The sequence below is a fragment of the Nomascus leucogenys genome, chromosome 18, assembly GCF_006542625.1.
Source record: "Nomascus leucogenys isolate Asia chromosome 18, Asia_NLE_v1, whole genome shotgun sequence".
Taxonomy (NCBI): domain Eukaryota; kingdom Metazoa; phylum Chordata; class Mammalia; order Primates; family Hylobatidae; genus Nomascus; species Nomascus leucogenys.
Window position 1 is genome coordinate 27,854,811 of NC_044398.1, and position 27,953 is coordinate 27,882,763.

Genomic DNA, 27,953 nt, shown 5'->3' on the forward strand with positions numbered 1-27,953 from the left:
TGCCTCCCGGGTTCAAGCAATTCTCCTGCCTCAGCCTCCTGAGTAGCAGGGACTACAGGTGCCCGCCACCATGCCTGGCTAATTTTTGTATTTTTAGTAGAGATGGGGTTTCGCCATGTTGGCCAGGCTGGTCTCGAACTCCTGACCTCCAGTGATCCACCTGCCTCGGCCTCCCAAAGTGCTGGGATTACAGGCGTGAACCACAGCACTCAGCCTTCTTTCTACTTTTCTATGTCCCCGATTTTCCATAATAAGTATAAAATACTATACTTCAGAATCTGGGAAACGGGGCTATTTTTAAAAAGAAAGCTGTTGCTCAGTCAGGTCACACATGTCAAATTTCATCTCCAATTGGATCCTAACCACCATGAGGGCAGGAGTCACTCACATTTTTCTCCTTCCTGGAGCAGGTCCTGGCTCTCCGTGCCCTGTGGGGAGCTAAGGGAATGCTTGGCAGTGGGTGGCAAGGCCCTTTCCACGACTGAAAAACCCACTTCACTTGGGGAAGGTCCCGTCCTCTCCGTGGCCAGGGCCGGGGCTGAGTAAAACAGGCCAGCATGCTCCTTCGCGTGCCACATGGTAAGAGCTCCATCAGCATTTCCTCCGAGTTATACCCTGACCCCCTATTGGGGCCAGGCCTCTGTATTTTGGTGTCCTTCCGTTACCCCTCAGGTTCTCTGGTTTGTTGCCTTTTAAGTTCAGATTTTCAAGTCAAATATAAGATTTTCTCTGGCTGGGCGCAGTGGCTTACGTCTGTAATCCCAACACTGTGGGAGGCCAAGGCGCGCAGATCACCTGAGGTCAGGAGTTCAAGACCAGCTTGACCAACATGGTGAAACCCCATCTCTACTAAAAATACAAATACTAGCCAGGCGTGGTGGTGGGCGCCTGTAATCTCAGCTACTCAGAAGGCTGAGGCACAAGAATCGCCTTGAACTTGGGAAGCAGAGATTGCAGTGAGCCAAGATTGCACCACTGTACTCCAGCCTGGGCGAAAAGAGCAACACTCTGTCTCAAAAAAAAAAAATATTTTCTTAACATAGGGCCCACCCCTGCTGAGGCTCACAGCTACAGAGGCCTCAGCTTTCTGGATTCAAATGAAAGAGAGTATCTGTTTTTCTTTTGGTGATTAAAGAAAGGTAAGTTTATCAGAGCTCTTTAAGATCTACAATCTAGACAGTGGCTGTTAAATATAAACACAGTCTAGTAAGTTCCATCTAGGGGAACAACAAAGAGGGATGTGTGTGCACAGTGTGCAGGGGTGATGGATTCTATGGAAGAGGTGCCTCTGGATAGACAGCAAGCCTACGGTCAACCTGAAACCTAAGATGGACCTGCACTCTAAAATGAACCAGTACCAGTAAAAAGCTAGGCTGCACATTTATGCCTTCTTCCTGTGTACATTTTATTTCACAACAGAAAGCTTCAAATGAGAGGGAAAAAGCAAAGGGTAAGAATGAGTCCCGGTGCCAGCCGCTAACCACGTGGCCACAGGTCTTTCACTCCAACGTCTGGATCCAGTTTCCTAAACTGTGAAACAGGGATAACAATAATGACACTGGCAGGGTCCCTGTAAGGATCTCGTGACTTAGCCACATGTAAAGTGCTTGAACAAGGGCTCAGGAAAGTGTAAATGGTGCCATGATGGCACAATCACCGTCAGGTTGTTTCCAGCATCATCTACTGTGAGCCCACTTGGCTCCCTGCCTCGCCATCCACACAAGCCCCACCTCCCTGCATCCAGTGCCCCATGGCACTTACTGGTGACATCAGCAAATGCTGGGACACCCAAACTACTCCTGCTGCTTCTACTAAGCCCCTTCCCTGCAGAGCCCAGGCCCGCTGCCGGGATGCACACTGTCCACTGGTTTACCCACGCCACTGATGACCGGCCACGCTCACCTGTCCTTTCTCCGCTCCCCGAGGGACGCGGGGTTGACAGCGATTCTGGGCAATGTGGAGGCTGAGGTCTGGGACTGGCTACAAGAGGACAGGGTGTCGATGTTCAGGGGTGACTGTGGAGGAGTGCTGCATTCAGAATGTGACACTGAACCTGCAGAGAGGAGTGGGTAATGCCGGTGTGAACTCCCATCTCACTTCCCCAACAGCCAAGACCAAGAGGCAGATGCGATCCAGACACACAGCTCTATCCCCACTGCATCACATAGTCTGGAGCTCAGATGCTAGGCTCTGCGTTGCCCCCTACCCCCCACATCACCAGGCCTACTGCTGGGCTCAGTGAATTTTTACTGACTGACTGAGATGACCATGAAGTTCTCAGCTAAGCCCAGAGACTCCACCATGAGGAGTCAGACCGCAGGAAAAGCAGGAGAGATGGGAGTGTCAAGAAGTCCTTACCTCTGTCGGAGCCCACGACATTCCGCGGATATCTTGGTGTTGATGGGATTTTAATGCGTTCCGCCTTGAACTGCAAGTTAGTCGAAGAACCTATTGTTCCACAAGGGAACGAAACTTCAGGCCTCATGGTTAAACACCACCCTGTCCTCCCTCTCCACCAGGCTACCAGTTAGGATGATAAATGCAAAGCTGCGCCCTGCTGTTCATTCCCGAGGGAGCCTTGATGTGGAACACTCAAGAAAAGCAAACGTTTAACATTTATCTCAATAAACTGTGCAGGCCCAGACTGCTCCAGAACAGGAGCGCACAAGTCTCACTTGCAGCCATGGAACAGCAGCCTAAGAGACACGGCGGCTGCTCCATCTTTTCTCCCCAGCGCCAGAGTTCCCCAAGATCTCCATGGGCTACCTCTGTCTGACTCTCCTCTGGGGTTCACTTTCCATACAAAAATGTATGAAGAGCCATCCAAAACAGTCCAGAATGAGGCCAACAACCTCAGGGACACAGAGCAAGGCTCCTAGCTGAGGGGTCACCTGAATGACCATAAGGCCCCCGCAGAAAGCGGAAGGCGAAAGCAATGGCTCTGACAGCAGCATGGGCATGGCTGGCCCATGAAGGAAGCAGCCCTTCTCAGTAGAGAAATGAGCTCAGTCCCAGGAAGTGACAGGAGCTCGTGTGGGGAGCCCACCCGCAGATCTGGACATTAGGATGCAGGCAGAGATGAAAAGCTTGGCACCCTCTGCAGCACAAAGTCTGAGTGGTGCAGTTACCGAGGCGGGCGCTGGAGGGCAGTGAGTTGGACCCATGGGTGGCTCTCATCTCGGAGTAGTCGCTGCAGGTCCTGTGGCTCAGGTCCAGGCTCAGGCGTCCCTGGTGCTGGACACTGCGTAAAAACAAGAGGTGAGGAGTTCGGGAGGAGAACCAGGAACAGATGTGGCCACTGGGGAGAAACACACAGACCAGCCAAGGCTTCCCAAGCGGGCAGAAGGGAGGCCCAGGAGCCACTGATTATCAGCCGAGGATAGCAGGCTGCCCTCAGCCACTCCTGGAGGTGGCATCCACCAAGGGCCTTCAAGCAGTAGAAAAGGCCACACACATGGGGCGGCCAGTATCATACCCACTCCAGCCATAGGGTCAGGATTAGGCTCACTAGGAGGAAGTGATAAAAAACAGAGGCTTTGCAACCTGGGTGGTCCCGGGGAGGGGGAACCTGTCCTCCCAGGAAGTGGGTAAGGAGAGACAAGATGGGCACAGAGGACTTTGGGGAGGGGACCTATGTGCCTCACTCGGGACAGCGTGCCTAAGAGACTGGAGGCAGAGCAGGGATCGCCCACATCAGGCTGCCCTGGGGCCAGGCCTCAACAGCATCTTTTTCCGGCTATGTAATGAGGTGACATCTCTTCCGTGCTTAAACTCTCCATTGGTCTCCACTGTCCTTAGAATAAAATCCAAACTCTTTATCACAGCTGCAGGTCCCACAGGGTTTGTGCCCTGTGACCTCAAACCTCTTCTTGATTCGCTGCCCCTTTCCCAAGCTCCCACCACTGTGCCTGGGTGCCCTGGCCTTGGCACCACCTCTTCTTGATTCGCTGCCCCTTTCCCAAGCTCCCACCACTGTGCCTGGGTGCCCTGGCCTTGGCACCGATGGCCCTTCTCCCTGGAGGCTCCAGCCCAGGTCTTGTGCAGCTGGCCTCTTTCATCCTTCTGGTCACAGCAGCATCCCCTCTGCCGCAGGGCCCTTCCTGACCACCCACTCTAACTTGCCACCCTCTTCCAAGTCACAGCCCAGCCTGTCACCCTGTTTGACTGCCTTCATAGCCTCTCAGCACCATCTGATATCACTTCGTTCATTTTTTTTCTGTCTGCCTCCCATATTTGAAAAACCACACCACATGAGCTAGAAGCTAATTTGTTTAGTTCAGCATTGTATCCTCTTATAATTAGGATAGACCAAGGCATGTAGTAGGTGCTCAAAAAATATCTGTCAAATGAATGAGTAAGAGTGGCCTGGAGCCAGCCCACCCTCTTATGAAGTACCAGTTTCCTCATCTTCAAGACAGAGACAGTAATAGGACTTAGCCCATGAGGGTGCTGTCGATTCAGTGAAATGATATTCACAAAGGTCTGAGCACAGTGGCTGGGGCATAAGCACTCAAACATCAGCTGCTATCACTATCGTGTCCTTCCAGTACCTTTTGAAACCTTGTGCTGATGAATTCAGAAAGCAGCCCTAAGGCTCCCTTTCCCTGTGCTGCTATAGCCAGTCCCCTCCCAGGCAGGCAAGGAAGCTTCTCCACCAATGAGCCTCTTTATGCGCCGTGGTTCCATGTCCAGGCAGGCTTGGGCAGCTGGGGTACAGAGAAGCGTAGGGTGCCTTCACATACCTGGGATGCAAACCCTGGGAGCCAGCATCTCGGGCTGCAGGTGGAGAGCTGCAGGGGCCGACCCTGTGGCTGCGCACAGTGTAGATGGGGTTCCGCAGGATGGAGCTCACGGTGGTGCTGGGGGTCAAACTCCGGGGAACAGTGCCTAGAAATGGGCTTGGTGAGAAAAGTCGCCCCAAAGGAGCCGGCCAGCCCAGGACTTATACAAGCCTTTTCCCTGTATCCCAGGACGCAGCCGCAGTCTTTTGGGAAAAGGACTTGGGAGATGAGTTTTAACTACCAATTCACAATGTGGCTGTGGCTCCTGGCCTGTCTCCATTTGTAAAAAGGGGGGAAGTCTCTTTCATGCTTCCTATTCCCCAGGTTGCTATGGGGAGAAAGCATTTTGACAAGCTGAGACATGTCATGGCTATAAGACAAACCATCCCAGACAGGGCAGCATTTCCCCGTTCTCTGGACCTCAGGGCTGAAAACACATGGCAGCTCTCTGAAATGCTGCCTCCCCTCTCCCTGGAGACTAGGCATCCCGAGTTTACACCGACCCTCAGCCCCAGCCCCTGGCTGGCTGACTCACCCACAGATGGCCTGCTAGGGTATAGCGGGGGGTTGCTGTGCCGGCTGGAATGCCCAGGCGAGTAAGGTGCCCACTCCTGGAGCTCCGGGGAGAGTTCTCCACTGGCTGGGACACACTTCTGTTCCTGCAGATGCAAGGGCAAGAGTGTCTGCTAGAAAGAGTGGAGCGTGGCCAGGCGCAGTGGCTCACACCTATAATCCCAGCACTCTGGGAGGCCGAGGCGGGCAGATCACCTGAGATCAGGAATTCGAAACCACCCTGGCCAACATGGCGAAACCCCGTCTCTACTAAAAATACAAAAATTAGCTGGGCATGGTAGTGGGTGCCTGTAATCCCAGCTACTTGGGAGGCTGAGGCAGGAGAATCGCTTGAACTCGGGAGGCAGAAGTTACAGTGAGCCAAGACTGCACCACTGTACTCCAGCCTGGGTGACAGAGTGAGACTCCGTCTTGGGGGGAAAAAAAAAACAACAAAAAAAAAACAGTGGAACGCTTGGGCAGCTCTGCAAGCCAGTTTCTGCCCCTCAGGAACCAGCTCCTCCCACTGGGGCACAGAAGCGGACAGCTGGAGAGAAGTGCTGCCCATTCATGTTGCCTTACACATCTGCAAGGAAGCAGCTTTACTTCAGAAGAAAACCACAGAGAATGAATCTTTCACATAGAGATCACATAAAAGGTGAGAATGCACACATGCATCAGGCACGTACAACTCTGCCCAATGTGCAGGGCTGTGCGAAGCTCTTTGTCCCCAGTGAGCAGTGTGGACTGCTGCCTGAGATGCTTTCCACAGTCCCCAGCAATCTCACCCTTCTGGAAACTATGACAGCACACACAGTCAGGCCGTCCTGCTGCCCACTCAGCCTCACACGTGCCACCTCATCTCCCTAGCCCTTCAAGTCTATGCCTAGGGCAAGTCTATGCCCTAGGTTTTATTGTGTAAGTTCAAAAGCTTCTTATTAAAAAAGCAAACCAAATGCTATGCCCAATAAGGTGTTCCCCTCCTGCGTCACACTCCCACTACTATGCACTTCCATGCCACTTACCTACCTCCTAGCTGGGCCACTTCCCACTTGAGTCCAATAGCAAAGGCAAAGGCACCAGGCTAAACAGGAGCCTGGGACACTGGTGCAGGGCCACTTAGCAGCCCTCCTTCGGCCAACTGCCTCCCTCTAGGCCTCCCCTCCCCACACCCTGGGGCTCAGCTATACCTCCAGGAACTGAGCAGGAATCACTACTGGAGCAAGCTTAGGCCGAAAACTGGGAGCAGATTTTGGCCGGCGACGCTTCTGCCCCAGCTCGTCCACCTTCTGGGAGGTGAGGTCCTCATCACAGGATTTCTTGGCCGGCAGGTGGGAGGAGTCCCCATCTCCTTCAGGGTAGTAGCTGGAAGCAATGCGGACCCTGGCCTTGCGAGGGGGTGATGCGTGCATGGGCTCCCCAGGGTCCACGTCGGGGGGCAGGGCGCTCGGGGGACTAGTGGATGGGGAGCTGCCCACCAGAGTGGCTTCTGACTCAGAGCTAGTCTCCAGCCTGTGCTGGAACTTAATGGAGTCGCTCCTTCTGGGAGGTTTTGGGGGTGTCAGAGGCCCCGCCCTCTTGGAGAGCTGAGGAGAGTGAGCAGGCCCAGGACCTGGAAGCAGGTAGTCTATTTTGGGGGGTGTCTGGGGGCGTTTGAAAGTGTTAGGGTCAAAGATGGACTTTCTTTGCTTTGGCTTTTTATAAACAGAGAGCTTCTCAGGCACTGCCGTGGAGCTGAGCATGGCCTTGGGCCAGGTCCCGCCGCTGTTGGAGCCTTCAGAGTCTGCCTTGTCCAAGGAGGCCTCCCCAACCCCACAGGGGCCCGCCTCGGTCTCAAAGGGCAGCAGTGGCCGCCGGCCACGCACGTCCACCAGCCCAAAGCCACGGTCCCCAGAGGCATCTGAGCGGAAGGAGCTCAGGCTACGCTCAGAGGCACTGGGACAGGCCTGGGGGCAGACCTGCAAGGGTCCCCCAGGGAATGGCTTGTGCAGAAAGGAGCTGCTGCCTCCTGGGGGGCCTGGCTCCTTCCTGTCTTCCAGCCTGTCCGTGTAGAAGATGTCTGTCTGCGTGGAGTTATTGTGCTGTATCAAGTTCCGTTTGTTATGAGCCTGGACCTCCGGGCCATGGGCTCGAAAACTCAGCATCTTATCAGAGTCTTTGATATTTTCAAAAATGTTCTGGCCACTCCACGAGGAGCTCTGAGGGAACACCTAGGCAGGGATTGCAGAGGAGTGAGAGAGAGAATGAGATGGCAGGACTTGGAGCTGCCACTGAAAACCATCCCCAGAGGTAAAGCAATGGTCAGGAATGGGCCACCTGCCCCTTAAAAAAGAGACAGACAGAGATGCACACACACACAAACACATATGCTTCTCCCTAATGGAGAAGTTTTCTCATGGCCCTGGTCACTCTGAACTCAAAGAAGAGTCAAAGTTTTCTTAACTTTGAACACTTTCCGAAATCACCTGGGCCAGGCACGGTGGCTCATGCCTGTAATCCCAGCGCTTTGGTAGGCTGAGGCAGGCAGGTCACGAAGTCAGGAGTTCGAGACCAGCCTGACCAATATGGTGAAACCTCGTCTCTACAAAAATTACAAAAATAAGCCAGGCACGGTGGCATGCACCTGTAGTCCCAGCTACTTGGGAGGCTGAGGCAGGAGAATCACTTGAACCCAGGAGGTGGAGGTTGCAGTGAACTAAGATCACGCCACTGCACTCCAGTCTGGGCAACACAGCAAGACTCTGTCTCAAAAAAAAAGAAATTACCTGCATAATGTCTTGAATATTTTTTTTTAATATTAAACATAAAAGTAAAAACTCATTGTTAAAAATATATCTCTTGTGGTACACCCACACAACGGAATATTAATTAGCACTAAAAAGAACTGAAACAACGAGGAGGAACCTTAAGTGTATATTATATTAGCAAATGAAGAAGCCATTCTATACACTCTGTGATTCCAACTCTATGGCATTCTAGAAAACACAAAAGCATGGAGGCAATAAAAGGATCAGTTGTTGCCAGGGGCTTGCATAAATATGGGGAGCACAGGGAATTTTTAGAGCAGTGAAACTACTCTGTATGATATTACAATGGTGGTACATGTCATTACCTGCATCAAAACTCACAGAAAATACACCACCAAGACTGAACCTTAATGTAAACTATGCATTATAGTTAATACTAATGCATCCACATTGGCTCACTAATTGTAACGCATGTACTAACTACACTAACACAAAATGCCAAAATTGGGGAAACTTGGGGACAGGAGTGGGGATGGTGGTGGTGGGGTGGTTGAGACAGTACTAAGAATTCTGTATCAGCCCAACTTTTCTGAAAACATAAAACCGCTTCCAAAAAAGTCAATTAATTTGAAAACAGTTAATTTAGAAAACATCTCTTAATAGAAAGTTAGAAAAAATAGGCCCAGCCATTTCATTAAGAGATGTTTTCTGAATTGGGCCTATTTTTTCTAACTTCCTATCATTAAACTTTTCAAATATGTAGAAAAGTATAATAAATGTCCATAAATGTACCATCTAGATTCAAAAATATTTCACTAAATTGTCTTTTTTGCCTATATCTATAATGATACTACAGAACATTGGACAGCAAGTTACAAATAATCATGACATGTCACTTCCCTTCCTTTTTCTCCCTCCCTTCCTTTTTTTTTTTTTTGAGACAGAGTTTCGCTCTTGTTGCCCAGGCTGGAGTGCAAAGGCGTGATCTCAGCTCACTACAACCTCTGCCTCATGGGTTCAAGCGATTCTCCTGCCTCAGGCTCCTGAGTAGCTGGGATTACAGGAATGTGCCACCATGTCCGGCTATTTTTGTATTTTTAGTAGAGACGGGGTTTCTCCATGTTGGTCAGGCTGGTCTCAAACTCCCGACCTCAGGTGATCCACCCGCCTCCCAAAGTGCTGGGATTACAGGCATGAGCCATCGCACCCAGCCTCTTCCTTTCATTTTTGAGATAGGGTCTCACTTTGTCACCCCGACTGGAGTGCAGTGGCACGATCACAGCTCACTGCCACCTCGACCTCCCAGGCTTTTTGTATTTTCTGTAGAGGCAAGGTCTTGCTGTGTTGCTGGACTCAAGTGATTCGACTGCCTTGGCCTCCCAAAGTGTTGGGATTATAGGCATGAGCCACCATGCCCAGCCATGACACATCACTTCTAACAACTTTAGCTTGTACCTCCCCCAAATAAGGCCATTCTCCTGTATAACAACCCCAATGCCATCATCATACCTAGGAAAACTGGCAACAATTCCCTAAGATCATCCAATTATCGGGTCCAGATTCAAATGTACCCAACTGTGCCCAACATGGCCTTGACTGCTGTTTTTTGATTTCAGACCAGCGTCCAGTCAGGGTTCCTGCCCCCCCTGCACTCGGTAAATCCCCACTCTGTTCTCAAGGATCCTGTGACCCTGAGGAGTAGCATGGCTATGTGGAGCCGGGACTCTGCCCATACTCCTGACCATGAGAGCAGAGCCAGGTCCAGCCCTTACCTTCAGGAGGGACAGGGTCAGGGAGTCCTGGCAGCTCCGCAGCAGAGATTCACATTCATTCAGAGACTTGTTGTCCAGTGCAATGCCATTGATCTAGAGCAGGACAGAGGGCATGTCAGGCCACAGGCAGAGCGGCCTCAGGCCTACCAGTCAGGGTCTCCGCCTACCTAACCTCCTGTGCTAGACAGTCACCAAATGCAAGGTGCCAAAGTCAGGAGTTGGCAAAGGATAGAGGTCTTCCTGGTGAGGCCCAAGGAGTCCAGCTAAGGGGATTCTGAGGTAGAGGAACACAAAAGCCTTCACAGCAGGCTAGGGGAGGAGCATGTCCTTCTGGGATCAGAACATCGAGGACCCGGAGGGAACATCTTGGCACTGCTGTGCCCTGCCATGTGGTGCGGGACCTTGGCTCAGAACTTCCCAGCTCCTTGCCTCCACAGAGGAAATGGAAGATAAATGCATGCATGTGGCTCGGGAGAGCGGGGGACTAAAAACAAGACCATGGATAGGAAAGGCCTTGTAGAGAAAGTACCATGTGAAGTGGGGCCCTGTGAGTGTTCACAAAGAACCTCTCAACCCTGCTCCCAGAATCTCTGCCCACATCCCTCACAGCTATGTGCAGACCTTCTTAAGAAGTGTATGTGCAACCAGTGAATGACTAAACTGTGATACACCCACATTGCAGAACACTGCTCAGCAATGATAAGGAACAAGCAGTCAGCACACGCAGCCTTTTGAGTGGATCTTGCAGGCGTGGTGTGGAATCAAAACAGCCCAGCTCCAGAGGTCACAAACTATATGATTCCATGTCTGTAACATTCTCAAAAGGACATCACAGAGATGGAGAAAAAATCAGCTGCCGGGGGCAGGGATGGGAGGGAGCTGCCGGGGGCAGGGATGGGAGGGTGTTACTACAAATGGGCAGTGGGAGGGAGACCTCAGTGCTGATGAACAGCTACGCATCTTCATTATGGTGGTGGCTACACAGAACAACATGTGTTTAACCACACACAACCACACACACACACACACACAGTACCAATGTCAATATGCTAGCTTTGATATTATACTCATGCAAGGTGCAACCATGAGGGGAAGCAGGGAGAAGAGTACATAGGACTCCCCTGTACGATCTCTGCAGCTTCCTATGAATCTATAATCATTTCAAAGTCAAGTTTTCTTTTTTTTTTTTTTGAGATGGAGTCTCGCTCTGCCCCTCAGGCTGAAGTGCAGAGGCATGATCTTGGCTCACTGCAACCTCCGCCTCCCAGGTTCAAGCAATTCTCCTATCTCAGCCTCCCGAGTAGCTGGGATTACAGACGTATGCCTCCATGCCCGGCTAATTTTTTTGTATTTTAGTAGAGACAGGGTTTCACCGTGTTGCCCAGGCTGGTCTCAAACCCCTGAACTCAGGCAATCCACCCGCCTCGGCCTCCCAAAGTGCTAGGATTACAGGCGTGATCCTAGCCTGACTTTGCCTGGCCAAAGTCAAGTTTTCTTTTTAAAATATCTGCAGAGTGATTATCTTGAAGTAGTAAATTAATTTGTGGTTTTTTCCTTATAACAAATCTACATTTTAAAAATTTTCATAGTGGCCATACAGCTTTTACACTCTGGCTCCCCAAAAAATCTGAAAAACACTGGCAAAGATGTGAGGCAATGAGTTCCCCCACACGCTGCAGGGAGGACTGAAAAAGCCATCATCTTTTTGGAGCAAAGGGAGAAGATCTCACTGGATGTTAAACATTCATGCCTTCTGACCCAGCAAACCCCACCCCCAGGAATGTACCCCAGGGCACACTCCTGGGTCCCTATGAAGTGGCACGCCAGTGGCCATGCAGCACGACACAGATGTAAGTAAAGGCAGAGATGCCCGGACTATCCCTCGGGAGGGACTGGTCAACGACTTAGGCTGCTGCCACTAAGGAATGACATACAGTTATATGCCTTGGGGCAGATCTAAAGATGTGAATGTGGGCTGGGCATGATGGCTCACACCTGTAATCCCAGCACTTCGGGAGGCTGAGAGCAGATCATTTGAGGTCAGGAGTTTAAGACAAGCCTGGGCAACATGGTGAAACCCCCATCTCTACTAAAAATACAAAAAAACTAGCAGGGCGTGATGGCCCATGTCTGTAATCCCAGCTGCTCAGGTGGCTGAGGCAGGAGAATCACTTGGACCTGGGAGGCAGAGGTTGCAGTGAGCCAAGATCATGCCACTGCACTCCAGCCTGGGCAATAGAGTGAGACTATCTCAAACAAAAATAAAAACAAAAAGATATGAATATGGAGGGACCTCCAGGACATGCTGCTAAAATCTGGCTGGGCGTGGTGGCTCACATCTGTAATCCCAGCACTTTGAGAGGCCAAGGCAGGTGGATCACCTGACGTCAGGAGCTTGAAACCAGGCTGGCCAAAATGGCGAAACCCCGTCTCTGCTAAAAATACAAAAATTAGCTGGGTGTGGTGGCGCATGCCTATAATCCCAGCTACTCGGGAGGCTGAAGCAGGATAGTTACTTGAACCTGGGAGGCAGAGGCTACAGTGAGCCAAGATCACACCATTGTACTTCAGCCTGGGTGACAGAGTGATACTCCATCTTAAAAAATAATAATAAAAATAAAAACAAAAAGCAAGATGAGCAACTGAGTATATTATAATCCCATCTGGGTTACTTCAACCCCCCAAAAATGTGTGAGATGTTTTGAAAGTGTCTGGGACATAATATAATAAATTGTTAACAGTGATTGCCATCGGGGTGGGAAGCAGTACGCAAGAGGTCTAGCCAGAGGAAGAGTTGTTGTCGCTATTTGCCTTTTGTACTATTGGAATTTTGTATGTATGCCATGAAAAAGTGTATGGCATTTTCAGTTTTTGTTTTTTATTTATTAGAGACAAGAGTCTTGCTCTGTCACCCAGGCTAGAGTGCAGTGGCGTGATCTCGGCTCACTGCAACCTTTGCCTCCCAGGTTCAAGTGATTCTCCTGCCTCAGCCTTCCGAGTAGCTGGGATGACAGGCACCCACCATCAAGCCCGGCTAATTTTTGTATTTTTAGTAAAGACAGGGTTTCACCATGTTGCCCAGCTGGTCTCAAACTCCCTACCTCAGGTGATCCACCTGCCTTGGCCTCCCAAAGTGCCGTGATTACGGGAGTGAGCCACCGTGCCCCACTAGCATTTTCAATTTTAAAAGGTCAGAAGTATTAAATTTGCATGTCCTATGACTCAGCAATCTCATGGCATTTGTTGCTTAGTCTCAGAGATACCATTACGTGTCTCCAGAGGGTCTGTGCACACAGGTAAAGTTCCATGCAGGACTGTTTGCAATTGCAGACCCTGAAAACAACTTCTACGTCCATCAATAGGGGGATAATTTAAACTATATATAATCAAACAACAGAATACCATAAGGTGGGTAACATTAGCCAGGCTACACTTGGAAAGATATCCAAGGTAGGATGCAAATTGCAGACTCCATTACGGTACATAAATAGCAAAACAAAACCAAGAAATCTGTCTAGGTATATTTAGATTTGTAGGGGCACATATGGTTTGGGCTGGGTGCTTATCTACTAAATGGGGGCAGGGACAATCTCTAGGAGCAGGATTAAAGGGGGAAGAAAGGGACTGCCACTTTTCACTTTACATATTTTTGTATTGCTTGGCTATTTTACAACAAACAGGACTTGCTTTGGTAACAAAAAAATTTAAAAATAAGTATTACATTTAGTCAAAAAAAACAAAAAAATTTAAAAATAAGTATTACATTTAGTTAAAAAAAATTAAAAATAAGTATTACATTTAGTTAAAAAAATTTTAAAATTTAAAAATAAGTATTACATTTAGTTAAAAAAACAAAAAAATTTAAAAATAAGTATTACATTTAGTTAAAAAAAAGGGGTGGTGTTTAAAAGTCACAACACAATGATGTCAATTTTTTTAATTGTCCTTGATAAACATTCATGCGAATGTTAAATGTAGAGAACTACATTTAAAATGTTAATAAAGCTAGGTGCTATGGATCATGCCTGTAATCCCAGAACTTTGGGAAGCCAAGGCGGGCAGATCACCTGAGGTAAGGAGTTCAAGACCAGCCTGGCCAACATGGTGAAACCCCATCTCTACTAAAAGTACAAAAGTTAGCCAGGCATGGTGGCGCACGCCCTGTAATCCCAGCTACTCAGGAGGCTGAGGCAGCAGAATCACTTGAACACGAGAGTCAGAGGTTGCAGTGAGCCGGGATTGCGCCACTGCATTCTATCCTGGGTGACAGAGCAAGACTCCATATCAAAAAAAAAAGTTAATAAAGGTTATCTACAGGTGGTACCAAAGCAAGTGGTTCTTATTTCCCTCTTAGGCCTTTGGAGGTTGCAGTGAGCTGGGATTGTATCACTGCACTCCAGCCTGAGTGACAGAGAGAGATGAAGAAAGGTTATCTACAGGTGGTAGCAATGCAATTGATTCTTACTTACCTCCTAGACCTTTTATTTCCTAATTTTCTACAGTAAATAGAAACATACCATCAAGAAACCTATTTTTAAATGTTCACATAGTACAATGCCCAGAACAAGGAAAATATAAAAACTCTGCTCATTACTTCTTGCTCAAACCTCCCAAACGTAATCTGTCTATGCACGGCAGATGACCCTGGCTCCAGCCTTGAGACTTACTGCAACGATCCTGTCTCCCACAGCAAGGGACCCTTCTTTAGCGGCAGGGCTTCCGGGCAGCACGGCAGCAGCATACACTCCATTCTCCAGACTGATGCCACTGTCTGAAAGCCACAGGAGGTCACTGGGTAGTCCCTGGCCTCGCTGCCCAGCCCTGGGTCACCCTACCTCATCTTTGTTACCATCTTCTTACAAAAGATGTCAGCAGGCTGCGCCCTGTCTACCCCTGCACCCTGCCCCAGTCCCACCAATCGGGGGCTCAGTTACATCTACCCTGGTGAATCAAACACTCAGAAAGCAAGACTCAGGGCCCAGACCACCTCCTGCCAGGAAAGCACATGGGCTACATTTAAATGGCACTGGCCCCTCATCCTTGTGAATGAGGTGCTCTAAAGGGCACCCCCGGCCTCTGTCCACAAAAAAGGGGCCCAGCCACCTGAGGCACTCTGCCATGTCCACAGGCCCGCTACCTTTCTGTCCACTGAGGTTGATGTGCAGCGGCGTGACCACCTTCCCACCCAGAGACTTCCTCCGCCGCACGACCATGTTGATGGCCCCCTCCCCATTGAGGAGCGCCTTGATGGCCTGCTTCTTGTCCTTGTTGATGAGGTCCACATCATTGATTCTCAGCAGCCAGTCGTTGACCCTGAGAAGGGGCACAGCCAGTTCAGCACCCACATAGGCTGTGGGACCAGCGGCTAGCCGCCCACCATTCTCACTCAGGGGGCTGACTGCCAAGGAGTGGGTGCCTCACATACACGCTCAGAAAATCTCCTCTTGCAGGAGCACACAGTGGTGAAATTTGCAGATGCTGAGGTTAGACAGCCTGGGTTCAAATCCTGGCCCTACCACTTACTAGTTGTATAACCTAGCCCCTCCAGGCCTCAGTGCCCTCATATGTAAAATGGGGGTGATAATCACACCTACCTTGTAGGGTTGTAAAGATTAATCAATTAATTTCTATAAAGTGCTTAAACCAGTACTCAGCAAATTGTCAGCACTGTGATAGTGTTAGCTATTTTATCATCATGACTATTTCCCTGAATGAGCATGCCATGTACATCCTGGGCTCTCAAGCATACCCCCTGAGCACCTTCCCACCCAAAGGAGCAAAAGACAGTACCTGGAACTAAAGAATAATCAGATTCAGAGGCAACTGAGAAGCACTGTTTCTTTTTGGAGCATTATTAGCTGCTGAGACTGCAGGCCTTGGACAGACTGTGTGTGAGTCTAAGGCTAGGAAACGTTCACCTAAGTGCTACCTGGCTCTCTTCGGGTCCTCTGCACTGGGGAGAAGGGCCCCACCTTGCCTCCAGAGCCTGGGCCTCAGCTCTTACCTTAAGCGGCCATCAGCAATGCTTCCTTTGTCCACTTTAGTGACAAATATGCCACAGTCCCCCGGGAAACAAGGCTCATTCACACCTTCTGCCATATCAAACCCCAGTGCCTTCAAGTCAATATCCTCCTGCAAAAACAGCAGCAACAGCAACGCATTTCACAAAGCAGTGACAGAGACATTTGGCTCTTAAGCCCCCAAGCTGCTCACTCCAATGTGGGGGACTGTCCCTTTGCCTCATCTGATAAGACACTCCATCCCCAGGATGGAAACCTATGAGTATCTGCAACCTGCCCCTTCTGGCCACTGCAGACAGACATCCCTGTCAGCGTACTCCAAGGACCCTGCCCTTCCCCGGATGCAACCCAGCCTGGACAGCTGCTGGGAAAGGATGCCTTCACACGCCTGGGAGGAAAAGGAGAACCTCCAAACTTGGAGTGGTGAAATACTGCAAGAGGGTCACCCTCTCCTCCCTCATCCATCAGAGAAGGAGAGAAGAACCATTAGAGGCAGCTTACCGTCTCCCTCTCGAACTCTACAACTTCCGTTTCCCACTCCATGGAATCCGTATCAATGGCCGAGTCGTGGGAGCTGTGGGCCATCAGCTGCCGGAACCGGGCCTCCTTTTCCAACTGGGATTCCATCTGTTCCCTGTGAACAGAGAGAGCCATGGTGACAGCCCCTTGGGAGGTGAAACATCCCACCGTGTAATGGCTCTGAACCTCACGAGGCAGGCCGTTTGAAAGAGCTAAAATGGGCTCCTTTCCCCCTTGTTTCCCAATAACTCAGAGAGTCAGGTCAAGGCTTCTGGGATATCTGTGAGTTTTCACAGTGGTTTTTTAAAAAAGACAAATTCTCCCCAAATTTATCTAGAGATTTAACACAATTAAAATCAAAATGCCAGCCGGGCACGGTGGTTCATGCCTGTAATCCCAGCACTTTGGGAGGCCGAGACAGGCAGATCACCTGAAGTCAGGAGTTTGAGACCAGCCTGACCGACATGGTGAAACCTCGTCACTACTAAAAATACAAAAATTAGCCGGGCGTGGTGGCATGTGCCTGTAACCTCAGCTACTCGGGAGGCAGGAGAATTACTTGAATCAGGGAGACAGAGGTTGCAGGGAGTGGTGGTCACACCACTGCACTCCAGCCTGGTGACAGAGTGAAACTCCATCTCAAAAAAGAATAAAATTTAATTTAAAAAATAAAATCAAAATGCCAACAAGATTTTTCTAGATATAGACGGCTATTCTAAAATGTATACAAAAAGGCATCAGAATCACTAAAACTATTTTGAAAATGACTAAAGTGGGAGGAAACTCTCTACCCAATTTAAGACTTAGTATACAGCTACAGCAATCAAGACTGTGTGCTGCTGTCAGGGAGACAGACACACAGGTCTGTAGAACAGAATAAGGAACCTAGGAATGCCCCAAGTCACCAAAGGTGCATAAGTTAACAGAGGAAGGACAGCCTCCAACTAATGATGCTGGAGCGCCTGCACATCCATAGCCAAAGAAATGAATCTCAACCTAAACTGCTAATGCCAACTATATCACAAATTGAAATGCAAACTGACAGAAGAAGCAACAGAAATACCACTTAAATAGTTATGTTAGGATGAAGATGTAGTTCTTAACATTTCCTTTAATGCCATTGCTACAATTTTAAAAAATGTTCACTGGTGGCCAGGCGCGGAAGCTCACGCCTGTAATCCCAGCACTTCAGGAGGCAGAGGTAGGCGGATCACTTGAGGTCAGGAGTTCAAGACCAGCCTGGCCAACATGGTGAAACTCCATCTCTACTAAAAATACAAAAATTAGCCAGGTGTGGTAACATGCACCTGTAATCCCAGCTACTCAGGAGGCTGAGGCACAAGAATCACTTAAATCCGGGAAGCAGAGGTTGCAGTGAGCAAAGACTATACCACTGCACTCCAGCCTGGGCATCTCAAAAAAAAAAATTTGATAGATTTGACTTCATCAAAATTATAAATATTAGCTCTGAGAAAGACCTAGTAATGAAGATGTGAAAGACAGACTCAGAAGCCTCGTTATATCCTCAGGTAACTTGCCTGTGACACCCTTCCTGAAATCTGGGCCCAGGCTGCCTTGCCAGCTCATGAACGCTGCCCACTGGGCTCCTGACCTACTTGTGTTTCCTACTCCAGCAGACAGGCTCCAGGGCCGCACCTTTGCCTAGGCTGTGCTCTCACTAGCCAGCTCTAGAATGCCACTCAGCCTCCAGGGCAGAGCTCCAATGCCTTCCAACGCTGCCCCAGCCCCTCCCCAGGCCAGTGCAGCTGAGCTCAGCATTCAATGCTCACTTTCCCTGTCTCATCTGGCATTACCAGGGAGTGCCTGAGGCTTCCCAGGCAGCAACACAGACCCCCTCACCAGCATCCTGCCAGTTAGAGAACTTAGCAGACAGGAGGCACAGATGCAAACATGCTGAATGAACACACAAGCTGAATGCACAAGCTTCAGGCAACTCTGGCCCAAACGAGAGGCAACATGTCCCATGTTCACAGCTCAGAGGTTCTAGGCTTTCCCTTCGAAGATAACCCCTTGATTCCATCACATTGCTAGACCCAAGATGGCTCCTGTGAAGAGTCTTGCCTTGCCTCTTAACCCCTAAAATATTCCTGAGAGCACCCAAGCTCCAGAGAGTCTGGGTTTTTATAGAATAAATAGAGCTCTTTGTCTCATTAGGAGTTTTACTGAATGGGAAAGAAGAGAAGCTGTTGTCACTCCCTTCTGAAGTGCATCACTTGAGTGTGCAAGGCTTGCACACTTGTACTCACACACGAGCTTCTCACTGCCCCCTCACCACACTAACAGCTAGGGAAATGTCACACAATGGGCGGAGAGCCACTGCTTTCCAACTAGATTTGGGTTTTAGACCACGGCCTGTTGGGCTCTGCCAGTTTCTATGCTTAAACCCTGATCTTTGTATTTCAATGCACTACTAAAGGCCACTGAGTGTTTAAATGACACCTTGGGAGGCTGCTGTAACCGAGGGGAGGATGTCTGACACCCCAAACAGTCTTCCAAATGGGCGTCCAAATAACACAGGCAGAACTGCTGGATGGGGGTTGCAATTGCCTTTAAAACTCTAAATCACAATCTGTCGTCATTTTACTCATTTACGTACTTGTCTCTTAGATGGACCTGACCTTGGTCTGTGTCTCTTCCTGTGCACTGTGAGCCCATGAGGAAAGGGACTTGGTATGCTTGTCAGTGCCATTTCTCCAGTGCCTCTAATGGAGGCTGGCCCATACAGAGCAGGTACTTGAAAAATCTCAGTGAGTGAGTGAGTGAGTGAGTAAGGGAATGAATGAATGGATAACACATGTATGCCTGCCCCAAATGGACTGCTTGGGAACATGGCCCTCCCTTCCTAGTGCCTTGGCACATGGTGGCTGCCCTGTGTCTAAGAATTTTTGGCCTAAGAATTTCTAATTAACCCAACATGGAGATGACATTCGAACCCATTCTACACACTGACAGAGTAAGGCAGAGTGAGGTGAAGGGACAAACAGCCAGGTCAACATAGAAGGATGAGGCCCTGGCCAATGCACTCAGCATTGCCTTGCCCGGAAGGGAGAGGGGTCCCGGGCTCCCAGATGCATGCCCACTCCAGCGGGTGCCCGCCCGAGCCTACTTGAGCTCCTTCAGCTCGCGGCTGACATCATTCTTCTGCTTGCGGGTGTCATCCAGGCTGCGCAGGGCCTCGGCCAGCTCGCTCACCGCACGGTCCCGCTCCCGCCTCAGGTTGTCACACAGTGTCCTGGTGGAAGGAGCAGAGGACAAGGTCACCTCAAGAGGCACAGGGAAGGGGGTTCCTGGTCTGCAGCGGATGGCCTGGTCACCTCACTCCAAATACCTGCCGGCACCTGTCCCATCCCCAGATGCACAGGAGCGCTTGGGAATCTAGGGGTAAGACCACCTAGGCCAGCTCCAGTGCACGACAGAGGGAACATGGAGGACCCAGGCAGGGAAGAGACACCCCCACAGTCACCTGGCAACAAGGGTCAGGTTCCCAATGCCCTGTTTCACCCTCAATGTGCCTGGGGTTAAGGACCACCCTCTGCACACACTCACTCTTCTAACGCCAACATGGGGGCTGGGGGGTGGCTCTCCTCTGCATGAAGCATCCCCCATCTGCCTTGCAGGCCTGTGCTCCAGCACTACCACATGTCTCATATCTACCCACACGCAGGGCTTTCTAGAGCTATCCCTGTACCCTACAACTAGGATGTGAGCCCCTTCGGATAGCAGCCAGTCCTCATGCATCTCTGTCTGTCTTAGCTCTGTGCGGGTGCAAAGTACAAGCTTGGCAAGACTCTATGAAAGAGGACCCCAAGGAGGCGGAAACAGATGACCTGCCTGTGGAGGGGCCTGGGCTCTGTGCCACCTCCAGAAATGCATATACCCAGAGGACTGGTTCCTACCTCTCCATGGCCTCAAATCTCCCCCAACCTCAGTCAGAGCCCGGCTGAGGACTGCCCCCTGGAGACACCCATGGAAGGGGTCCGAGCAGAAGCAGATAGGGAGCAGCCCCTGGGCCTCCCTCCCCTTGCACTGGGCACCTGACTGTGCTCTCCATTGGCAGGGCCTCACCACCTAGCCATCCTCATCTCCTGACCAGCCCCTATAGGCATTGGTCTCTCCCCTGACCAACCACAAGGAATCTTTTGGAAACCTCCCAAATAGCAAGACATTATCTCTCCCCACCCCAAACATCACCACCACCATAGCCTCTCCTGGTTCCTCCCCAGCGAAGGATCAAGCCCACACTGCTTGGCTTCCCTTTCAAGGCCTCTACACCTGCCCCTGGGAATCTCACCAGCCTGCCCTCCCCATGACTTGCCCACGTCCCTGCCCTGAGCACACTCCACAGGTCCCCTCCATCTGCAATGCCCTTCCCCCTTTTCCACCTAGAAAAACCCCACTCATGCTTCCAGTTCTAGCTCGAATGCCACGCTCTCTGGGGAGACCTCCCCACACCCCAGGGAGCCCTGCATGTCCCCCACAGCCCTGGAACTCAGTTACACATCTTCCTCCCTCACCACCCTGCCTGACCAAGCCTCTCCCAAGGTCTCCTTGCTCCAGAGATCTAACACCCTGGCACACAGTAGGCGCCCAGTGAATACTGCTGAAAGGACACATTTCGGAGGTGCTCTTCTCATCAGAAGCCCTCAAATAAAAGAGGTCTGCCTCATGCCCCTTCACAGGGGTCTCACATGGACATAGTACACACTTGGGACAGCTAGGGCTGAGTGAGATGGGAGGGAGAAACAATGGAAAATTCTAAAACTAAGAGGCAAGGCTAGGGCATCAACTAGGGGTGAGAAAGGAGGAGCCCAGGTCCCTCCCACCTTACCTGGACATACAGCAAACAATTCTGACCCTCCCAACAGACCGTAGCAGGTCCCCGCATCCTGGGGAGATGCGAGCCCACGCCAGCTCGAGGGCACCCCGTACCGGATGCTGTCACGCTCTGCTACGATCTTGTCTCGCTCCTGGAAGGCCCAGTCCCGCCGGCACTTGGCCACATCCGCCTCCTGGAGGGCTTCCTTCAGCTCCTGGCACAGAGCCTTGCACTGCTTTCGAAGGATTTCAACCTCCTTGTTGGCTCTCCCAGCATCCATTGTCACCGTGTCTTTGATCTGGTGGGAGCAAGGGGCAGGGAGAGGGAGAGGTTGCTGAGCCTCATGGACCAGGAGTCCCCCGCACCAGTGCGGGGGGTCAAGGCTGAGGCTCTAGCGAGCTGGATGGAGGGAAACACGGAGCCCATCACAGCACACCCCCTCCACCCATACCCCCCGTGACTATACCCCACAGCCACGGTCCTATTACCCAGCACCCTCTAGTCCCCACCGTGTCTGTGATCCTGGTTTTTATAATCTGGCATACTGAGTTATTTTTAAAGACAAAAATACACCGGTATTCCTGCTGGTGAAGTGCTGTGTATCTCAGTTCATTTAAAAAGCTGAAATCTGAAGCATTTGCATCCCTAAAGAGTTATATGCTCCACTAAAATTTCAAGTCAAACTCTTAGTAGCACTCATATGAAAAGCCCCCTCCACACCTCTATAATCCTTAGGAAACACGGGGAAATGACGGATGACAAAGCAAGTGTTTACTGCAAGAATAACTCCTCCCCCTGCTCGAGGCTTTCCAAACACGCAAAAGATAAGCACGACAGCAGAGGCGCTGATGACACTGGTGTCCCTGCCCCGAGACTCTCCACCCCCAAGTGCTAGGACACAGGAAGACACACATGCACAGGAAGAAAGCTTCCGTTCCCTCTAAAGATCATTCTCCAGACAGCAGGAGACAGCAGCCTCTACAAAAAACGCGTTCAGAAAGACCTCAGACATAGAAAACAAGAGAAGAGAATGAAGTTGACAAGAAAACACCTGGAGTCAGTTGATAATTCCCCTCACCTCTCAAAACAGAGGCAGAGGAGCTGAAAAACAATTTGCACAAAAAGGACCATCAAAACTTGAGGGTGACAGTGCAGTGGCAGGCTTTGCTCAGACCTCACAGTTCCTGGGAGTCATTCAAATCATTTCAGTTTTGATTTTTTTTTCAGCTTTACATGGTATGCCATGTTTGTTTAGTTTGCTATTTTCAAAAACAAAAATCCTTCTTAAATTTTCATTTTAAAAAGAATTATTTGGGGGCAGGATACAGTGGCTCACACCTGTAATCCCAGCACTTTGGGAGGCCGAGGCAGGCAGATCACATGAGATCAGGAGTTTGAGACCAGCCTGACCAACATGGTAAAACCCCATCTCTACTAAAACTACAAAAACTAGCCGGACATGGTGGCATGTTTCTGTGGCCCAGCTACATGGGAGACTGAGGCAGGAGAATCGCTTGAACTTGGGAGACGGAGGTCACAGTGAGCCCAGATGGTGCCACTGCACTCCAGCCTGAGCAACAGAGGGAGACTCGGTCTAAAAAAAAAATAATAAAAAATAAAAAGTGTATTAATTTAGTCAAGAATTTATGATAAACGATACTTTTAAAAATTTACATTATACTTGCTGTTTTACAATATATTTATGGATAGTTTTAGAGCTGACACGTTACCATATGGATTCCCTGAAAGGTTTCTCCATGGTGCTCTGGATGAGCATCTAGGAGGGAAGCCCCAGGTGCAGACAGGACGAGAGGCAGTGCAGGAGGTGGGCAGCTCCCCCAGCCCACAGCTCCCTTCCTTCCCCTGGGCCCCACGCCATTGCTGGTCTCCAAAATGAATTCATCCCCAAAATACTGCTTCCTTATAAGGAATACAAGAAGTACTATACTTAGTTTTAGTGAGGGGGGAGAGGGAAATGAGGTACCTTAAAAAAATGGTAAAATTTGGAAGCCCAGAGGACCCAAGTGACCAACTGATTGATTCTGATTACACTGGTGAGGAACTGCTGGATTTAGAAGTGACTCGCCAGGGCTCCCCCATCCTGCAGAGCTGACTCGTGATCAGTACCGGCTCCTCTACCCCAGGCTGCCTCGGCATCAGATGTCAGTCTGAGTCTGCTCTAAAAGCGCCACCTGCAGTCTCTTTCTTTCTGTGCTGGGTGAACAAAGGCATGGGAAGAGATGGGCTGGTCTTCACAAAACACTTGCCAGACCCAGGCATGAGGCCGGTGAGAAAGGTCTGTGGGCTGCAACCCAGCCCCAGAGGGCCAGAGCACACTCGAGGGTCCCAGGGGAGGATGGGGCCCGAGTGTGGAGGGGTGCCCCTGAGCAGACGGCTCTCAGGTGAGGGCACCTCCCTCTGCTTCCTGGGCAGCTTCTCTTGCTATAACAGCCCTGCCTCTAAGTTCTGGAAAGGCCACTGCTGCCTTGCCTTGTCCCCTGGCACTGTCCAGTCTGTCCACCACAGCTGAGCTCAGCTCCTCAAGCAGGACCTGTAGCTAGACGTGTAACTGCATTCACGGCAGCAGATGGCAGGAGTGTGGGGGGCTGCCCTTCTACAGACAGGGCTCGGTGAGCAGGGCCCATCTGGGAAAGTGCGTTGGAACCTGGGAGATTTCTGCAACAGGCAGCAGTGGCCTACGGCTTCCAGTGGTGCCAACCTCAACTCCCCAGGCAGTTCGCCTCCTGCTGGGAGCAATGAGCCTTCCCCGGACAAGGTCAGCTCCTGGCCTGAGGCAGGAGGGCGGCCTTGGGGGAGCTCCCAAGGATATCTCCCCTCTGGGAGCCGGGAAGAAGGAGGCGAGGGCACAGCCAACCCGGCAAAGACCCTGACAGGCCCCCGGCCTCCCCGTGCTACCTCTTTGCTCCCTCTTTGCCCCAGCCCACTCAGAAGAACACAGAAGGGAGAGAGGGCATGGAGAAGGAAAGGGGAAAATGGAGCAAGAGGTGTAGACAGAAGACAGGGGCATGCAAGCACGACGCCAGAAACTGAAGCCCAGCCCTTGGGCTGAGCAGGATGAAGATGGCTCTGCGGTGAGGGAGCTAGACCTGCCAGAAGGCCCCCCACAGCTGATCCCTGACAGACAGCAGCCAGTAGGGTGGTGGGGCCAATCCCCAGGGTGCCTCACTGCCCACCCCTCCTGGCCTGCTCTTGCCGGTGGAGTGCTCTTTTATCCATGAAGCCAGACCAACTTGAGAAGGAGCTGAAGATTTCAGCTCTCAGAGCTGACGGGGCAGCAGCAGGGGCTCTCTCCTGCCTGCTGACTCAGAACGGGGCCTGGAAAAGATCCCTGCCTCAGCCAACAGGTGCATTTGATGCCCAGCCAACACCCGCTGCGGAGGATAGAGGAGGGCTCCAGGCTGAAGGGCTCGCCTGAGTGCTGGGAAGGCGGTGGCTGCCACAAGGACGTCAGGCCTGGAGGTCTCATTGCTGGACGCCAGCACCACAGGGAACTCAGGTGTTCTTCGCGCATCTCTGTGCTTTCTACATTTCTACAAACAGTCTTCACGATTAACTTCGAAGATCTCAAAACTTGGCCAGGCGCAGTGGCTCAGGCCTGTAATCCTAGCACTTTGGGAGGCCAAGGTGGGTGGATCACCTGAGGTCAGGAATTCGAGACCAGCCTGGCCAACAGGGCAAAACCCCGTCTCTACTAAAAATACAAAAATTAGCTGGGTGTACTGGCAGCTGTCTATAATCCCAGCTACTCGGGAGGCTGAGGCAGGAGGATCACTGGAACGCAGCAGGTGGAGGTTTAGTGAGCAGAGATAGTGCCACTTCACTCCAGCCTGGGCAAAAGAGGGAAACTGCATCTCAAAAAAAGAAAAAAGAAAATCTCAAAACTCCATCCACACGGGCTCACTGTCATTCCCCAGGCATGTGCCTGACATTCTGTGACATTTCAGAGCAGTTACTGACTCGGTCATTTTCCAAGTTTCCTTCTTCATCATTTTGTTTTCCTTATTTGATATTGACATTTTCCCCCAACAATTATGTGCTCAGATACCAGGATGTGAACATGAGTTCATGGTTTTTCTAGGATGATTTCCAAGTTCTAATGCATTATCTTTACTTATTAAAAATTTATTCTAACAGACTTTTCAAAAATTTCATTGCAGTAAATACTTCTCTTCACACTGGCTTTTGCCTCAAGGGTCTGGAGAAGTCTGGGTGGTTCCTTGTATGAAATTCCCATTACTTGGTTGGCCCATTTTTACCCACAGAAACAGTTTAATGAGGTTCACCCTAATCCTAACAGAGTAGTAAGATTCAGATGGGCATAATAATGAATGTCCATCTCAACTCACTGTTGATTTGTGCAGGCACAATGATGTATTTTCTATATTGAATCATTTGTTCATCACAACCACCATTCCATTGTGCAAATGAAGAAACTGAGGCTGGCTGGGTGCAGGGGCTCATGCCCGTAATCCCAGCACTTTGGGAGGCCGAGGCAGGAGGATCACTTGAGCCCAGGAGTTTGAGACCAGCCTGGGCAACATAGTGAGACCACATCACTACAAAAAAATTAAGAATTAGCTGGGTGAGCTGGTGCTCACCTATAGTCCCAGCTACTTGGGGGGCTGAGGTGGGAGGATCACTTGAGCCCAAGAGGTCGAGATTACAGTGAGCTATGATTGTGCCACTGCACTCCAGCCTGGGGAACAGAGAGGCTGTCTCAATAAAAAAATAAAAAATTAATTAAAAATAGAAACTGAGGCCCAGAGGCCAGGCATAGTGGCTCACCAGGCAGTGAATTATGCTTGTAATCCCAGTACTTTGGGAGGCCGAGGCAGAAGGATCGCTTGAGTCCAGGAGTTCGAGACCAGCCTGGCCAACATGGCAAAGCCATGTCTCTACTAAAAATACAAAAAATTAGCCGGGCGTGGTGGCACATGCCTGTAATCCCAGCTACCTGGGAGGCTGAGGCACGAGAATTGCTTGAACCCAGGAGGTAGAGGTTGCAGTGAGCCGAGATTGTGCCACTGCACTTCAGGCTGGGCAACACAACGAGACTCAGTCTCAAAAGAAAGGAAGGAAAGAAGGAAGGAAGGAAGGGAGGAAGGAAGGGAGGGAGGGAGGGAGGGAGGGAGGGAGGCAGGGAGGCAGGCAGGCAGGCAGGCAGGCAGGCCTAGAGAGGTTCGAGACCACATGACTGAGGAGGGCCATCTCCCAGCAAGGGGCCTGTGTCTCATGCATTCCCCACATCCCCTACCACTGCCCAGGCCTGACGAGGAGTTGCTGTCGGTTGAAAGACATGCTGGTCACCCCTTGGGCATCACCTGCCTCACACTTGGTACAGCAGGACCTGGTAGTAATGATCCAATGCATACCAGCCCTGCCAATCTGCCTGACCTTTAAACGCCTTGCTTTTTGCTTCTCATAAACCACCTTTGAAAGCTGCATTCTAACTGACCTGCACAGAAAGGCAGAAGAATAGAGGGATGTGAATATCTGAGAACTATTCTGATCGGAAAAAAATCTGTTGTGATCAAGTCCAGAAGCTCTAATCAGAGCCACACACAACATAGACTGAAGGGAATCTCCATGGGCCCATCTAAGCCCCAGCAGGGCTCAGCTAGACCTAGGGCAAGGAGCTCCATGAGGAGAGGTTGACAGGTAGGAAGGAGACAGAAAATCCACATTGGCCACCCAGGAGTTGAGCTAGGTGGCCCAATCCAGTGCTACCAAACATCCCAGCCCCCCAACCCTGGAGGTGTGGCCCCCAGAGAGCAAGGCTTTAGGAGAAGAATGTTGGGCTCAGCCTACTAGCACATCTTCCCAGCAGGAGCCTGAAATACTTTTTCAAGAGCAGATTTGAGCAGATGCACACTGCTGTTGAAAAAGGGCCCCTGAGGGTGCTCTTCCAGACACAAGAGGCCTAACGTATCTATGGCTTTGGGAACTTGGCCTTGGTATCTTGCTTCATAATAAGCAAGTCCTTGAGATATCACTGACTTTCAGCATGGGACTGATCTGCAATTACATAGCAGTGGGTTTGGGTGTGAGAGTGCTGGTGTGTGTCATCTGACTCTTCCTGGTGTGTAAGCTCCGGGCATCCACGACTGTGTCTGGCTCGCCCTCCCCGCTTGTCCCCTGTAATCGAGACTAGAGCTGGGCATTAAGCATGAGCTCAGGAGTTACCTTGGCAGTGTCTGATAACCCAGCTTGCACTTAGGCCTCCAATGAGAAGCCCTTTACTCCAACTCAGGAGGCTTCTAATCCGGACACCATGCACTCTGCAGCCCCTCTTCCCGGGACGCTGTAGGAGAGGCTGAAAGCCAGCCACCGGCCCACCCACCTACCTGCCGCAGCGCCTCCATCTCCTCATTGGCCGCCTTCTTCTCAGATGTGCTGCTCTTGAGCTTGGACTCGGCCAGCTCCACTTCGGTCTGCAGCTTGTCCAGCTCAGAGATGACCTGGTCACGCTCACTCATGATGAGCTTGTACTCGCTGTACACAGCGTCCCGCTCCTCCCTGTATTTCTCCGACTCCTTTGCTGTCTTCACCTGCGTGGTTCTCAGCTCGGTCAGCTCTGACTGCAGCAGCTCCATCTCCCACTGCAGGTCCTTGTTCTGCGCCGTGGCCTTGTTCAGCTCATGGTGGATCGCCTCAAACCTGGCGAGAGAGGCGGCGAGACGTGGGAGGGGCGGGGGCCCTGCCCG

At 50.8% G+C, this 27,953-nt stretch overlaps 1 protein-coding gene across 3 annotated transcripts in view; it reads right to left on the reverse strand.

Moving 5' to 3' along the window:
- DLG5 (discs large MAGUK scaffold protein 5) overlaps positions 1-27,953 on the reverse strand; it is a 134,916-nt gene that overhangs the window by 24,625 nt on the left and 82,338 nt on the right. For 2 of the 3 annotated variants that reach the window (XM_030799258.1, XM_030799257.1), the window contains exons 7-20: positions 27,594-27,906; positions 21,342-21,526; positions 19,519-19,644; positions 16,374-16,506; positions 15,857-15,984; positions 14,990-15,165; positions 14,520-14,623; positions 9,853-9,945; positions 6,524-7,543; positions 5,317-5,440; positions 4,743-4,887; positions 3,129-3,241; positions 2,359-2,448; positions 1,903-2,053 (exon numbers count right to left, since the gene is read on the reverse strand). In XM_030799258.1, the coding sequence (XP_030655118.1) occupies positions 1,903-2,053; positions 2,359-2,448; positions 3,129-3,241; positions 4,743-4,887; positions 5,317-5,440; positions 6,524-7,543; positions 9,853-9,945; positions 14,520-14,623; positions 14,990-15,165; positions 15,857-15,984; positions 16,374-16,506; positions 19,519-19,644; positions 21,342-21,526; positions 27,594-27,906 (2,901 nt within the window). The remainder of the gene's footprint in view (positions 1-1,902; positions 2,054-2,358; positions 2,449-3,128; positions 3,242-4,742; positions 4,888-5,316; positions 5,441-6,523; positions 7,544-9,852; positions 9,946-14,519; positions 14,624-14,989; positions 15,166-15,856; positions 15,985-16,373; positions 16,507-19,518; positions 19,645-21,341; positions 21,527-27,593; positions 27,907-27,953) is intronic. The other variant, XM_030799260.1, reaches the window with a different exon arrangement.